Below are 16,633 nucleotides of genomic sequence, written 5' to 3'. Positions count from 1 at the left end.
ATGGTAGGGGCTCAGTGCTGCTGAGGAGTGACAACAGCTGGTGCTGTCCGTGTGCGGCCGTCTAACACGCGGAGTAAACTTCCTTCCCGGTGCAACTCCGCTTGTTTTCAATGGAGCAGGCAAACTTGCGGCCTCAGCAGGTAGTTAGGGCCTTAGCAGTTCCGCAAGGGAATTTGTAGGTTCTGGGGCTGAATGATGTTTCAGGTGCCTGGGGGTTCCTAAAGCCGCACATCGGCAACGCAAGCAGAGAACTGGGCCGTAGGCGTAGGGCCCTGCTAATTAACCCACACGGACTACGCAGAAGGAATAACGAGCACAGCAGATGTCAAAATAGTCCCCGTTAAGAGCAAGACCAAGTTTCTTAGCGTTAGTGTTACTGAATACAGAGAGCTTTCTTTAAATTGGTTCATTTCTGTTTCTGTTCTGCGGCGCTGATAAGGGTAGACAGATCGTGCCTTGTGTTGTACTGCAAGATGTCTCGAATGGGTAAGCGTGCTGGGGCACCCATGATGACGGTTTTAAAAAGAAGGGGAGGGAGAAGGGAGGGGGAACAAAGATTTAAGAGACCCCTTCCAATTCCTCAGTGCTAGGACATAAAAGTACCAGCCAGGCATTGAGATGTGTGCTTCGGTAGAGCATCCCTGGCTTCTAAGCAAGGTACTGATAGCAATTGCTACAACCAGGCTGTATTTGTCAGGTTCTAACAGCGTAACCCTGGAAATCTGTCCTCTAGGTTATAGTAAAATGATATTTCAAATGTCCCAGGGGAGGCTCAGGTTAATTAAAAAATTAAGTGTTTGCTACCTTTTTTGATCAAGGCCGGTGGAGGAAGACACGCACCTGCTCCATCTCGTATGACTGAGCTGAGTTTGGAGCTGAAGAGGACGTCCACGTGGTTCAAGATGAATTCCACGACCACTGACTGGATTCGCACCTCCATGAAGGCAGCTGTTCCGCTGAAGCAGGCAGACTCGATCTGCTTCGACCTGAGGAAAAGGCAGATTAATGAAACGCAGGCAGCCAGCAGAACGTGGGAAGATGCGCTCCTTGCGGGTAAGGCTTTGGCGCGTGCTGAGCTATCGTCTCTGGCTGCTGGGGTGCACGAGACTTTCGGGGCAGTTAGAGATTACATCTCAGCGAAGCGTTACACAAATGATCACGCTGAATGCACCCAGATTTCTGGGGTTCAGGTTCGAGTCTGACTGAAATGGCAAGGGGAACGCTGGGTCTGGAGGGGAAGGGTGTCTGTGGCAGGCCCGGATCGTGGCTTCTTGTTCACTTGTTTCCTGGTACTGTGAGCGGCAGCAGTTTAATGCAGTGGCATCGTACAAAGCTCACCGTGCCCTTCTAACGTGAGTTTTCCCCTCTAGCAGGGAATGCTGCCACCTGATCCTGCTCAGCAAACACCCCAATATTCACAAAGTCAAACCTGAACGAGAGGTTATGTGACTGCTTGTGGGTGAACCGCCAGAGAGGAGAAAAGAGCCTGCCCTCACTAACGGCACGCTGGGGAATCTACGACTCGGATTTCTGAGGTTGGTAACAAAAGCAATACGATGAAGGCTAAGGTGGTTTTTTTTCTTTAATTTTAAAGCAAAATTTTAAAATTACATCATGAATTTTAAACTAGCCTATTATGCACATTCAAAACAAGTTTTCAGGGACAGATTTATCCAAGATCATTTCCATAGGTGAATTTTTTCAGCGAAAAGCTGTCAAATTTAACTCTGGAGACTTAGGCAATGGGAAATCAGTGATGCCGCCGAACACACTCTCCTGGATGAGCGAGGACACCCCAGTCCCATCTAACCAGGAGAGGGGAAACGACCCCCTAGGAAAGAGGGGTGGGGGGAATCCTTCCTTGCCCCTGCGGAAGGGCAGTGGGTGGCAGGGTGTGGCGGTGGGACAGAGCAGTACGGGGATGTTCTCTCGGGGCGGTTCCACTGATGGCAGCGGGCGGCTGTTTTACAGGATGGGAAGAGCACCTTGGATGGAAGAAAGGAAGATCCCTCTCTCTCAACTGCTGAAAGTTATGATTTTCTGGAGAACAGGTATATCTGTCTTGTTTTTATAAATATAAAACCTTATCTTGTATTGAGGGGGGGAAGAAAGAGTACCTCAGGAGGTTTGGAGCCCAGACAATCGCTAAGTTCTTGGTGTGCATATTTGTGATGGAGCAGTAATCAGCCAGACGAGCCAAGTGCCTCATTAGGAACTCCAGTGTCCTGGAAAACAGCAGACAGGCAAATGTTCAGCACCAGTGAGCAAGGCTGTGCTGCAGTTTACAAAACAAACCCCAGTTCATTATTTTCCTCATGGAAACAAAATGTTGAACTATGTACCCTAAGACTGACGGCAAAGCTGTCTTTAGCAAATAATTACACCGGGGTGGGGCGAGGGGAGTCTCTCCTGATTTACCCAGGCTCAGCGAAACGACGGTCAAAGCATCCGTGCTCGGTCCACGGGAATAACCGAAATGCCCCCAGCACAGCGGGATCTGGAAATCCAGCGCCTGGCTGCTTCACCGCAAGGCTGGGCAATGGCAACACACCCCGTGCGATGGCAGGGCTGGGTGCTGGAAGGGTGCTGAGTGTTGATGCTTATTGATTCAGACACCCCAGGATACTGAACACCAGCAAACTGCATCGAGTTCCACTTAGGAAACCACGGGCTCCAGGTTTCTTCCTGGGATGTAAGGTGACAACAAGGTTAAACCTGGGAGGGTTTTATGTTAAACCCTAGTGCAGCACCCGGGAGGAGGAGGGAGCATGGGGGGGCAGCGGGAAGGCTGCCGTGTGCCAGCCCGCCTCTGGCTCACTGTGTCTCTTTTTTGGCAGGGGGCAGCGGATGGGGGGCCCTTGGGGCTCAAAATTTCACAAATGGACAGAACCCGAAGCGAAGATGGATGTTTCTGGCAGGAAAGAAAGCGGACATCTGCAGCGCCGCCCTGCTCCAGCTTAGGCTGCCGAAGCCTGGATCCCTGCGTGGAACTTCTCAGCGCAGAGTAGCAGAGAAATAAAGTGGTTTTTTCCTTTTTTAAGCAAACCTCAGGAAAGGAGGAGAGCAGCAGCCCGTCTCCAGCTACACCATTTTGCACGGGGGGGCTCCCACGCCCCCTCTCTGGGGTAAGACACACACACAGGCTCCACAGATCTGTTACCCCCAAAACATCGGAGTCATTTTAGGGGAACTCTGGGATGCACCAGAGAAAATGAGGCAGAGCAGGTACGTATTGGAGAAAATCATCTCCAAGCCTCAGCTCTCTTAATTAACATAAATAAAATATTACAATTAGATACTATAAAGTACCAGCAATTACACTAATTAGTTAAAAATCAAGTAAAAGAACAATATGGCTTGTAAAACAAGTTGAGAATAATTGAGAAACAATAAGTAACTGATATTCAAATAACATATAATTAGTTACTTACATCAATCAGGTAAAATTTAATTGTTATTGGAATAAATGCTAAATAATATTTAAATATTACAACAAATTATTGTAAACAGATATCAATATCTAAATAAATCTCTTCAGCCATTACAACTGCCCACTCAAAGCACAAAATAAAAACTCGTTCTGCAAATTACCATATATTACCATAACAAAACCACTCTGCCAACTGCAATTATCAGAAACTATCATAAGGACATACCAACAACAGACCAGCATCTACAGGTAAGACCACTGGACAACGAGTGACTGTGACAAGTGACAAGTGTCCTCAACTAACAGAATCTGACACTAACAGACAGCCAGCATCTATAGGTGACACCGGGGGACACCGAGTGTCCTTAACTAACAGAATCTGACACTAACAGACAGCCAGCATCTATAGGTGACACCGAGTGTCCTTAACTAACAGAATCTGACACTAACAGACAGCCAGCATCCATAGGTGACACCAAGTGTCCTTAACTAACAGAATCTGACACTAACAGACAGCCGGCATCTATAGGTGACACCGAGTGTCCTTAACTAACAGAATCTGACACTAACAGACAGCCGGCATCTATAGGTGACACCGGGGGACACCGAGGGTCCTTAACTAACAGAATCTGACACTAACAGACAGCCAGCATCTATAGGTGACACCGGGGGACACCGAGTGTCCTTAACTAACAGAATCTGACACTAACAGACAGCCAGCATCTATAGGTGACACCGAGTGTCCTTAACAGAATCTGACACTAACAGACAGCCAGCATCTATAGGTGACACCGAGTGTCCTTAACTAACAGAATCTGACACTAACAGACAGCCAGCATCCATAGGTGACACCGGGGGACACCGAGTGTCCTTAACTAACAGAATCTGACACTAACAGACAGCCAGCATCCATAGGTGACACCAAGTGTCCTTAACTAACAGAATCTGACACTAACAGACAGCCGGCATCTATAGGTGACACCGAGTGTCCTTAACTAACAGAATCTGACACTAACAGACAGCCGGCATCTATAGGTGACACCGGGGGACACCGAGGGTCCTTAACTAACAGAATCTGACACTAACAGACAGCCAGCATCTATAGGTGACACCGGGGGACACCGAGTGTCCTTAACTAACAGAATCTGACACTAACAGACAGCCAGCATCTATAGGTGACACCGAGTGTCCTTAACTAACAGAATCTGACACTAACAGACAGCCAGCATCTATAGGTGACACCGAGTGTCCTTAACTAACAGAATCTGACACTAACAGACAGCCAGCATCTATAGGTGACACCGAGTGTCCTTAACTAACAGAATCTGACACTAACAGACAGCCAGCATCTATAGGTGACACCGGGGGACACCGAGTGTCCTTAACTAACAGAATCTGACACTAACAGACAGCCAGCATCTATAGGTGACACCGGGGGACACCGAGTGTCCTTAACTAACAGAATCTGACGCTAACAGACAGCCAGCATCTATAGGTGACACCGAGTGTCCTTAACTAACAGAATCTGACGCTAACAGACAGCCAGCATCTATAGGTGACACCGAGTGTCCTTAACTAACAGAATCTGACACTAACAGACAACAGGCATCTATAGGTGACACCGAGTGTCCTTAACTAACAGAATCTGACACTAACAGAGAGCCAGCATCTATAGGTGACACCGAGTGTCCTTAACTAACAGAATCTGACACTAACAGACAGCCAGCATCTATAGGTGACACCGAGTGTCCTTAACTAACAGAATCTGACACTAACAGACAACAGGCATCTATAGGTGACACCGAGTGTCCTTAACTAACAGAATCTGACACTAACAGAGAGCCAGCATCTATAGGTGACACCGAGTGTCCTTAACTAACAGAATCTGACACTAACAGACAGCCAGCATCTATAGGTGACACCGAGTGTCCTTAACTAACAGAATCTGCACTAACAGACAGCCAGCATCTATAGGTGACACCGGGGGACACCGAGGGTCCTTAACTAACAGAATCTGACACTAACAGACAGCCAGCATCTATAGGTGACACCGGGAGACACCGAGTGTCCTTAACTAACAGAATCTGACACTAACAGACAGCCAGCATCTATAGGTGACACCGAGTGTCCTTAACTAACAGAATCTGACACTAACAGACAGCCAGCATCTATAGGTGACACCGGGGGACACCGAGTGTCCTTAACTAACAGAATCTGACACTAACAGACAGCCAGCATCTATAGGTGACACCGGGGGACACCGAGTGTCCTTAACTAACAGAATCTGACACTAACAGACAGCCAGCATCTATAGGTGACACCGGGGGACACCGAGTGTCCTTAACTAACAGAATCTGACACTAACAGACAGCCAGCATCCATAGGTGACACCGAGTGTCCTTAACTAACAGAATCTGACACTAACAGACAGCCAGCATCTATAGGTGACACCGAGTGTCCTTAACTAACAGAATCTGACACTAACAGACAGCCAGCATCTATAGGTGACACCGAGTGTCCTTAACTAACAGAATCTGACACTAACAGACAGCCAGCATCTATAGGTGACACTGGGGGACACCGAGTGTCCTTAACTAACAGAATCTGACACTAACAGACAGCCAGCATCTATAGGTGACACCGGGGGACACCGAGTGTCCTTAACTAACAGAATCTGACACTAACAGACAGCCAGCATCTATAGGTGACACCAAGTGTCCTTAACTAACAGAATCTGACACTAACAGACAGCCAGCATCTATAGGTGACACCGAGTGTCCTTAACAAAAAATCTGACACTAACAGACAGCCAGCATCTATAGGTGACACCGGGGGACACTGAGTGTCCTTAACTAACAGAATCTGACACTAACAGACAGCCAGCATCTATAGGTGACACCGAGGGTCCTTAACTAACAGAATCTGACACTAACAGACAGCCAGCATCTATAGGTGACACCGAGTGTCCTCAACTAACAGAATCTGACACTAACAGACAGCCAGCATCTATAGGTGACACCGGGGGACACCGAGTGTCCTTAACTAACAGAATCTGACACTAACAGACAGCCAGCATCTATAGGTGACACCGAGTGTCCTTAACTAACAGAATCTGACACTAACAGACAGCCAGCATCTATAGGTGACACCGAGGGACACCGAGTGTCCTCAACTAACAGAATCTGACACTAACAGACAGCCAGCATCTATAGGTGACACCGAGTGTCCTTAACTAACAGAATCTGACACTAACAGACAGCCAGCATCTATAGGTGACACCGAGTGTCCTTAACTAACAGAATCTGACACTAACAGACAGCCAGCATCCATAGGTGACACCGAGTGTCCTTAACTAACAGAATCTGACACTAACAGACAGCCAGCATCTATAGGTGACACCGGGGGACACCGAGTGTCCTTAACTAACAGAATCTGACACTAACAGACAGCCAGCATCTATAGGTGACACCGGGGGACACCGAGTGTCCTTAACTAACAGAATCTGACACTAACAGACAGCCAGCCTCTATAGGTGACACCGAGGGTCCTTAACTAACAGAATCTGACACTAACAGACAGCCAGCATCTATAGGTGACACCGAGTGTCCTTAACTAACAGAATCTGACACTAACAGACAGCCAGCATCTATAGGTGACACTGGGGGACACCGAGTGTCCTTAACTAACAGAATCTGACACTAACAGACAGCCAGCATCTATAGGTGACACCGGGGGACACCGAGGGTCCTTAACTAACAGAATCTGACACTAACAGACAGTCAGCATCTATAGGTGACACCGGGGGACACCGAGGGTCCTTAACTAACAGAATCTGACACTAACAGACAGCCAGCATCTATAGGTGACACCGGGGGACACCGAGTGTCCTTAACTAACAGAATCTGACACTAACAGACAGCCAGCATCTATAGGTGACACCAAGTGTCCTTAACTAACAGAATCTGACACTAACAGACAGCCAGCATCTATAGGTGACACCGAGTGTCCTTAACAAAAAATCTGACACTAACAGACAGCCAGCATCTATAGGTGACACCGGGGGACACTGAGTGTCCTTAACTAACAGAATCTGACACTAACAGACAGCCAGCCTCTATAGGTGACACCGAGGGTCCTTAACTAACAGAATCTGACACTAACAGACAGCCAGCATCTATAGGTGACACCGGGGGACACCGAGGGTCCTTAACTAACAGAATCTGACACTAACAGACAGCCAGCATCTATAGGTGACACTGGGGGACACCGAGTGTCCTTAACTAACAGAATCTGACACTAACAGACAGCCAGCATCTATAGGTGACACCGAGTGTCCTTAACTAACAGAATCTGACACTAACAGACAGCCAGCATCTATAGGTGACACCGAGTGTCCTTAACTAACAGAATCTGACACTAACAGACAGCCAGCATCTATAGGTGACACCGGGGGACACCGAGTGTCCTTAACTAACAGAATCTGACACTAACAGACAGCCGGCACCTATAGGTGACACTGGGGGACACCGAGGGTCCTTAACTAACAGAATCTGACACTAACAGACAGCCAGCATCTATAGGTGACACCGGGGGACACCGAGGGTCCTTAACTAACAGAATCTGACACTAACAGACAGCCGGCATCTATAGGTGACATCGAGTGTCCTTAACTAACAGAATCTGACACTAACAGACAGCCAGCATCTATAGGTGACACCGAGTGTCCTTAACTAACAGAATCTGACACTAATAGACAACAGGCATCTATAGGTGACACCGAGTGTCCTTAACTAACAGAATCTGACACTAACAGACAGCCAGCATCTATAGGTGACACCGAGTGTCCTTAACTAACAGAATCTGACACTAACAGACAGCCAGCATCTATAGGTGACACCGAGTGTCCTTAACTAACAGAATCTGACACTAACAGACAGCCAGCATCTATAGGTGACACCGAGTGTCCTTAACTAACAGAATCTGACACTAACAGACACCCAGCATCTATAGGTGACACCGGGGGACACCGAGTGTCCTTAACTAACAGAATCTGACACTAACAGACAGCCAGCATCCATAGGTGACACCGAGTGTCCTTAACTAAAACAATCTGACACTAACAGACAGCCAGCATCTATAGGTGACACCGAGTGTCCTTAACTAACAGAATCTGACACTAACAGACAGCCAGCATCTATAGGTGACACCGAGTGTCCTTAACTAACAGAATCTGACACTAACAGACAGCCAGCATCCATAGGTGACACCGGGGGTCACCGAGTGTCCTTAACTAACAGAATCTGACACTAACAGACAGCCGGCATCTATAGGTGACACTGGGGGACACCGAGTGTCCTTCACTAACAGAATCTGACCCTAACAGACAGCCAGCATCTATAGGTGACACCGGGGGACACCGAGGGTCCTTAACTAACAGAATCTGACACTAACAGACAGCCAGCATCTATAGGTGACACCGAGTGTCCTTAACTAACAGAATCTGACACTAACAGACAGCCAGCATCTATAGGTGACACCGAGTGTCCTTAACTAAAACAATCTGACACTAACAGACAGCCAGCATCTATAGGTGACACCGGGGGACACCGAGGGTCCTTAACTAACAGAATCTGACACTAACAGACAGCCAGCATCTATAGGTGACACCGGGAGACACCGAGTGTCCTTAACTAACAGAATCTGACACTAACAGACAACAGGCATCTATAGGTGACACCGAGTGTCCTTAACTAACAGAATCTGACACTAACAGACAGCCAGCATCTATAGGTGACACCGAGTGTCCTTAACTAACAGAATCTGACACTAACAGACAGCCAGCATCTATAGGTGACACCGAGTGTCCTTAACTAACAGAATCTGACACTAACAGACAGCCAGCATCTATAGGTGACACTGGGGGACACCGAGTGTCCTTAACTAACAGAATCTGACACTAACAGACAGCCAGCATCTATAGGTGACACCGGGGGACACCGAGTGTCCTTAACTAACAGAATCTGACACTAACAGACAGCCAGCATCTATAGGTGACACCGAGTGTCCTCAACTAACAGAATCTGACACTAACAGACAGCCAGCATCTATAGGTGACACCGGGGGACACCGAGTGTCCTTAACTAACAGAATCTGACACTAACAGACAGCCAGCATCTATAGGTGACACCGAGTGTCCTTAACTAACAGAATCTGACACTAACAGACAGCCAGCATCTATAGGTGACACCAAGTGTCCTTAACTAACAGAATCTGACACTAACAGACAGCCAGAATCTATAGGTCACAACGGGGGACACCGAGTGTCCTTAACTAACAGAATCTGACACTAACAGACAGCCAGCATCTATAGGTGACACCGAGTGTCCTTAACTAACAGAATCTGACACTAACAGACAGCCAGCATCCATAGGTGACACCGAGTGTCCTTAACTAACAGAATCTGACACTAACAGACAGCCAGCATCTATAGGTGACACCGGGGGACACCGAGTGTCCTTAACTAACAGAATCTGACACTAACAGACAGCCAGCATCTATAGGTGACACCGGGGGACACCGAGTGTCCTTAACTAACAGAATCTGACACTAACAGACAGCCAGCATCTATAGGTGACACCGAGTGTCCTTAACTAACAGAATCTGACACTAACAGACAGCCAGCATCTATAGGTGACACCGGGGGACACCGAGGGTCCTTAACTAACAGAATCTGACACTAAGAGACAGCCAGCATCTATAGGTGACACCGAGTGTCCTTAACTAACAGAATCTGACACTAACAGACAGCCAGCATCTATAGGTGACACCGAGTGTCCTTAACTAACAGAATCTGACACTAACAGACAGCCAGCATCTATAGGTGACACTGGGGGACACCGAGTGTCCTTAACTAACAGAATCTGACACTAACAGACAGCCAGCATCTATAGGTGACACCGGGGGACACCGAGGGTCCTTAACTAACAGAATCTGACACTAACAGACAGTCAGCATCTATAGGTGACACCGGGGGACACCGAGGGTCCTTAACTAACAGAATCTGACACTAACAGACAGCCAGCATCTATAGGTGACACCGGGGGACACCGAGTGTCCTTAACTAACAGAATCTGACACTAACAGACAGCCAGCATCTATAGGTGACACCAAGTGTCCTTAACTAACAGAATCTGACACTAACAGACAGCCAGCATCTATAGGTGACACCGAGTGTCCTTAACAAAAAATCTGACACTAACAGACAGCCAGCATCTATAGGTGACACCGGGGGACACTGAGTGTCCTTAACTAACAGAATCTGACACTAACAGACAGCCAGCCTCTATAGGTGACACCGAGGGTCCTTAACTAACAGAATCTGACACTAACAGACAGCCAGCATCTATAGGTGACACCGAGTGTCCTTAACTAACAGAATCTGACACTAACAGACAGCCAGCATCTATAGGTGACACCGGGGGACACCGAGGGTCCTTAACTAACAGAATCTGACACTAACAGACAGCCAGCATCTATAGGTGACACTGGGGGACACCGAGTGTCCTTAACTAACAGAATCTGACACTAACAGACAGCCAGCATCTATAGGTGACACCGAGTGTCCTTAACTAACAGAATCTGACACTAACAGACAGCCAGCATCTATAGGTGACACCGAGTGTCCTTAACTAACAGAATCTGACACTAACAGACAGCCAGCATCTATAGGTGACACCGGGGGACACCGAGTGTCCTTAACTAACAGAATCTGACACTAACAGACAGCCGGCACCTATAGGTGACACTGGGGGACACCGAGTGTCCTTAACTAACAGAATCTGACACTAACAGACAGCCAGCATCTATAGGTGACACCGAGTGTCCTTAACTAACAGAATCTGACACTAACAGACAGCCAGCATCTATAGGTGACACCGGGGGACACCGAGGGTCCTTAACTAACAGAATCTGACACTAACAGACAGCCGGCATCTATAGGTGACATCGAGTGTCCTTAACTAACAGAATCTGACACTAACAGACAGCCAGCATCTATAGGTGACACCGAGTGTCCTTAACTAACAGAATCTGACACTAATAGACAACAGGCATCTATAGGTGACACCGAGTGTCCTTAACTAACAGAATCTGACACTAACAGACAGCCAGCATCTATAGGTGACACCGAGTGTCCTTAACTAACAGAATCTGACACTAACAGACAGCCAGCATCTATAGGTGACACCGAGTGTCCTTAACTAACAGAATCTGACACTAACAGACAGCCAGCATCTATAGGTGACACCGAGTGTCCTTAACTAACAGAATCTGACACTAACAGACACCCAGCATCTATAGGTGACACCGGGGGACACCGAGTGTCCTTAACTAACAGAATCTGACACTAACAGACAGCCAGCATCTATAGGTGACACCGGGGGACACCGAGGGTCCTTAACTAACAGAATCTGACACTAACAGACAGCCAGCATCTATAGGTGACACCGGGGGGCAGCGAGTGTCCTTAACTAACAGAATCTGACACTAACAGACAGCCAGCATCTATAGGTGACACCGAGTGTCCTTAACTAACAGAATCTGACACTAACAGACAGCCAGCATCTATAGGTGACACCGAGTGTCCTTAACTAACAGAATCTGACACTAACAGACAGCCAGCATCTATAGGTGACACCGAGTGTCCTTAACTAACAGAATCTGACACTAACAGACAGCCAGCATCTATAGGTGACACCGAGTGTCCTTAACTAACAGAATCTGACCCTAACAGACAGCCAGCATCTATAGGTGACACCGGGGGACACCGAGTGTCCTTAACTAACAGAATCTGACACTAACAGACAGCCAGCATCCATAGGTGACACCGAGTGTCCTTAACTAAAACAATCTGACACTAACAGACAGCCAGCATCTATAGGTGACACCGAGTGTCCTTAACTAACAGAATCTGACACTAACAGACAGCCAGCATCTATAGGTGACACCGAGTGTCCTTAACTAACAGAATCTGACACTAACAGACAGCCAGCATCCATAGGTGACACCGGGGGTCACCGAGTGTCCTTAACTAACAGAATCTGACACTAACAGACAGCCGGCATCTATAGGTGACACTGGGGGACACCGAGTGTCCTTCACTAACAGAATCTGACCCTAACAGACAGCCAGCATCTATAGGTGACACCGGGGGACACCGAGGGTCCTTAACTAACAGAATCTGACACTAACAGACAGCCAGCATCTATAGGTGACACCGAGTGTCCTTAACTAACAGAATCTGACACTAACAGACAGCCAGCATCTATAGGTGACACCGAGTGTCCTTAACTAAAACAATCTGACACTAACAGACAGCCAGCATCTATAGGTGACACCGGGGGACACCGAGGGTCCTTAACTAACAGAATCTGACACTAACAGACAGCCAGCATCTATAGGTGACACCGGGAGACACCGAGTGTCCTTAACTAACAGAATCTGACACTAACAGACAACAGGCATCTATAGGTGACACCGAGTGTCCTTAACTAACAGAATCTGACACTAACAGACAGCCAGCATCTATAGGTGACACCGAGTGTCCTTAACTAACAGAATCTGACACTAACAGACAGCCAGCATCTATAGGTGACACCGAGTGTCCTTAACTAACAGAATCTGACACTAACAGACAGCCAGCATCTATAGGTGACACTGGGGGACACCGAGTGTCCTTAACTAACAGAATCTGACACTAACAGACAGCCAGCATCTATAGGTGACACCGGGGGACACCGAGTGTCCTTAACTAACAGAATCTGACACTAACAGACAGCCAGCATCTATAGGTGACACCGAGTGTCCTCAACTAACAGAATCTGACACTAACAGACAGCCAGCATCTATAGGTGACACCGGGGGACACCGAGTGTCCTTAACTAACAGAATCTGACACTAACAGACAGCCAGCATCTATAGGTGACACCGAGTGTCCTTAACTAACAGAATCTGACACTAACAGACAGCCAGCATCTATAGGTGACACCAAGTGTCCTTAACTAACAGAATCTGACACTAACAGACAGCCAGAATCTATAGGTCACAACGGGGGACACCGAGTGTCCTTAACTAACAGAATCTGACACTAACAGACAGCCAGCATCTATAGGTGACACCGAGTGTCCTTAACTAACAGAATCTGACACTAACAGACAGCCAGCATCCATAGGTGACACCGAGTGTCCTTAACTAACAGAATCTGACACTAACAGACAGCCAGCATCTATAGGTGACACCGGGGGACACCGAGTGTCCTTAACTAACAGAATCTGACACTAACAGACAGCCAGCATCTATAGGTGACACCGGGGGACACCGAGTGTCCTTAACTAACAGAATCTGACACTAACAGACAGCCAGCATCTATAGGTGACACCGAGTGTCCTTAACTAACAGAATCTGACACTAACAGACAGCCAGCATCTATAGGTGACACCGGGGGACACCGAGGGTCCTTAACTAACAGAATCTGACACTAAGAGACAGCCAGCATCTATAGGTGACACCGAGTGTCCTTAACTAACAGAATCTGACACTAACAGACAGCCAGCATCTATAGGTGACACCGAGTGTCCTTAACTAACAGAATCTGACACTAACAGACAGCCAGCATCTATAGGTGACACTGGGGGACACCGAGTGTCCTTAACTAACAGAATCTGACACTAACAGACAGCCAGCATCTATAGGTGACACCGGGGGACACCGAGGGTCCTTAACTAACAGAATCTGACACTAACAGACAGTCAGCATCTATAGGTGACACCGGGGGACACCGAGGGTCCTTAACTAACAGAATCTGACACTAACAGACAGCCAGCATCTATAGGTGACACCGGGGGACACCGAGTGTCCTTAACTAACAGAATCTGACACTAACAGACAGCCAGCATCTATAGGTGACACCAAGTGTCCTTAACTAACAGAATCTGACACTAACAGACAGCCAGCATCTATAGGTGACACCGAGTGTCCTTAACAAAAAATCTGACACTAACAGACAGCCAGCATCTATAGGTGACACCGGGGGACACTGAGTGTCCTTAACTAACAGAATCTGACACTAACAGACAGCCAGCCTCTATAGGTGACACCGAGGGTCCTTAACTAACAGAATCTGACACTAACAGACAGCCAGCATCTATAGGTGACACCGAGTGTCCTTAACTAACAGAATCTGACACTAACAGACAGCCAGCATCTATAGGTGACACCGGGGGACACCGAGGGTCCTTAACTAACAGAATCTGACACTAACAGACAGCCAGCATCTATAGGTGACACTGGGGGACACCGAGTGTCCTTAACTAACAGAATCTGACACTAACAGACAGCCAGCATCTATAGGTGACACCGAGTGTCCTTAACTAACAGAATCTGACACTAACAGACAGCCAGCATCTATAGGTGACACCGAGTGTCCTTAACTAACAGAATCTGACACTAACAGACAGCCAGCATCTATAGGTGACACCGGGGGACACCGAGTGTCCTTAACTAACAGAATCTGACACTAACAGACAGCCGGCACCTATAGGTGACACTGGGGGACACCGAGTGTCCTTAACTAACAGAATCTGACACTAACAGACAGCCAGCATCTATAGGTGACACCGAGTGTCCTTAACTAACAGAATCTGACACTAACAGACAGCCAGCATCTATAGGTGACACCGGGGGACACCGAGGGTCCTTAACTAACAGAATCTGACACTAACAGACAGCCGGCATCTATAGGTGACATCGAGTGTCCTTAACTAACAGAATCTGACACTAACAGACAGCCAGCATCTATAGGTGACACCGAGTGTCCTTAACTAACAGAATCTGACACTAATAGACAACAGGCATCTATAGGTGACACCGAGTGTCCTTAACTAACAGAATCTGACACTAACAGACAGCCAGCATCTATAGGTGACACCGAGTGTCCTTAACTAACAGAATCTGACACTAACAGACAGCCAGCATCTATAGGTGACACCGAGTGTCCTTAACTAACAGAATCTGACACTAACAGACAGCCAGCATCTATAGGTGACACCGAGTGTCCTTAACTAACAGAATCTGACACTAACAGACACCCAGCATCTATAGGTGACACCGGGGGACACCGAGTGTCCTTAACTAACAGAATCTGACACTAACAGACAGCCAGCATCTATAGGTGACACCGGGGGACACCGAGGGTCCTTAACTAACAGAATCTGACACTAACAGACAGCCAGCATCTATAGGTGACACCGGGGGGCAGCGAGTGTCCTTAACTAACAGAATCTGACACTAACAGACAGCCAGCATCCATAGGTGACACCGAGTGTCCTTAACTAAAACAATCTGACACTAACAGACAGCCAGCATCTATAGGTGACACCGAGTGTCCTTAACTAACAGAATCTGACACTAACAGACAGCCAGCATCTATAGGTGACACCGAGTGTCCTTAACTAACAGAATCTGACACTAACAGACAGCCAGCATCTATAGGTGACACCGAGTGTCCTTAACTAACAGAATCTGACACTAACAGACAGCCGGCATCTATAGGTAACACTGGGGGACACCGAGTGTCCTTCACTAACAGAATCTGACCCTAACAGACAGCCAGCATCTATAGGTGACACCGGGGGGGACCGAGGGTCCTTAACTAACAGAATCTGACACTAACAGACAGCCAGCATCTATAGGTGACACCGAGTGTCCTTAACTAACAGAATCTGACACTAACAGACAGCCAGCATCTATAGGTGACACCGAGTGTCCTTAACTAACAGAATCTGCACTAACAGACAGCCAGCATCTATAGGTGACACCGGGGGACACCGAGGGTCCTTAACTAACAGAATCTGACACTAACAGACAGCCAGCATCTATAGGTGACACCGAGTGTCCTTAACTAACAGAATCTGACACTAACAGACAGCCAGCATCTATAGGTGACACCGAGTGTCCTTAACTAAAACAATCTGACACTAACAGACAGCCAGCATCTATAGGTGACACCGGGGGACACCGAGGGTCCTTAACTAACAGAATCTGACACTAACAGACAGCCAGCATCTATAGGTGACACCGGGAGACACCGAGTGTCCTTAACTAACAGAATCTGACACTAACAGACAACAGGCATCTATAGGTGACACC

The 16,633-nt window shown here is 47.7% G+C and overlaps 1 protein-coding gene across 10 annotated transcripts in view; it reads right to left on the bottom strand.

Annotated features, from left to right (window-relative positions):
- Positions 1–16,633, bottom strand: part of ARHGAP32 (Rho GTPase activating protein 32) — a 275,382-nt gene that overhangs the window by 13,806 nt on the left and 244,943 nt on the right. For all 10 annotated transcript variants that reach the window (XM_075442313.1, XM_075442318.1, XM_075442319.1 and 7 more), the window contains 2 exons: positions 2,118–2,225; positions 841–986 (listed from right to left, as the gene is read on the bottom strand). In XM_075442313.1, the coding sequence (XP_075298428.1) occupies positions 841–986; positions 2,118–2,225 (254 nt within the window). The remainder of the gene's footprint in view (positions 1–840; positions 987–2,117; positions 2,226–16,633) is intronic.

This window comes from Opisthocomus hoazin, chromosome 24, assembly GCF_030867145.1.
Source record: "Opisthocomus hoazin isolate bOpiHoa1 chromosome 24, bOpiHoa1.hap1, whole genome shotgun sequence".
NCBI classification, from domain to species: Eukaryota; Metazoa; Chordata; class Aves; order Opisthocomiformes; family Opisthocomidae; genus Opisthocomus; species Opisthocomus hoazin.
Note: the sequence above shows the minus strand (reverse complement) of the source record. Positions and strands in the feature narration are given on the sequence as shown.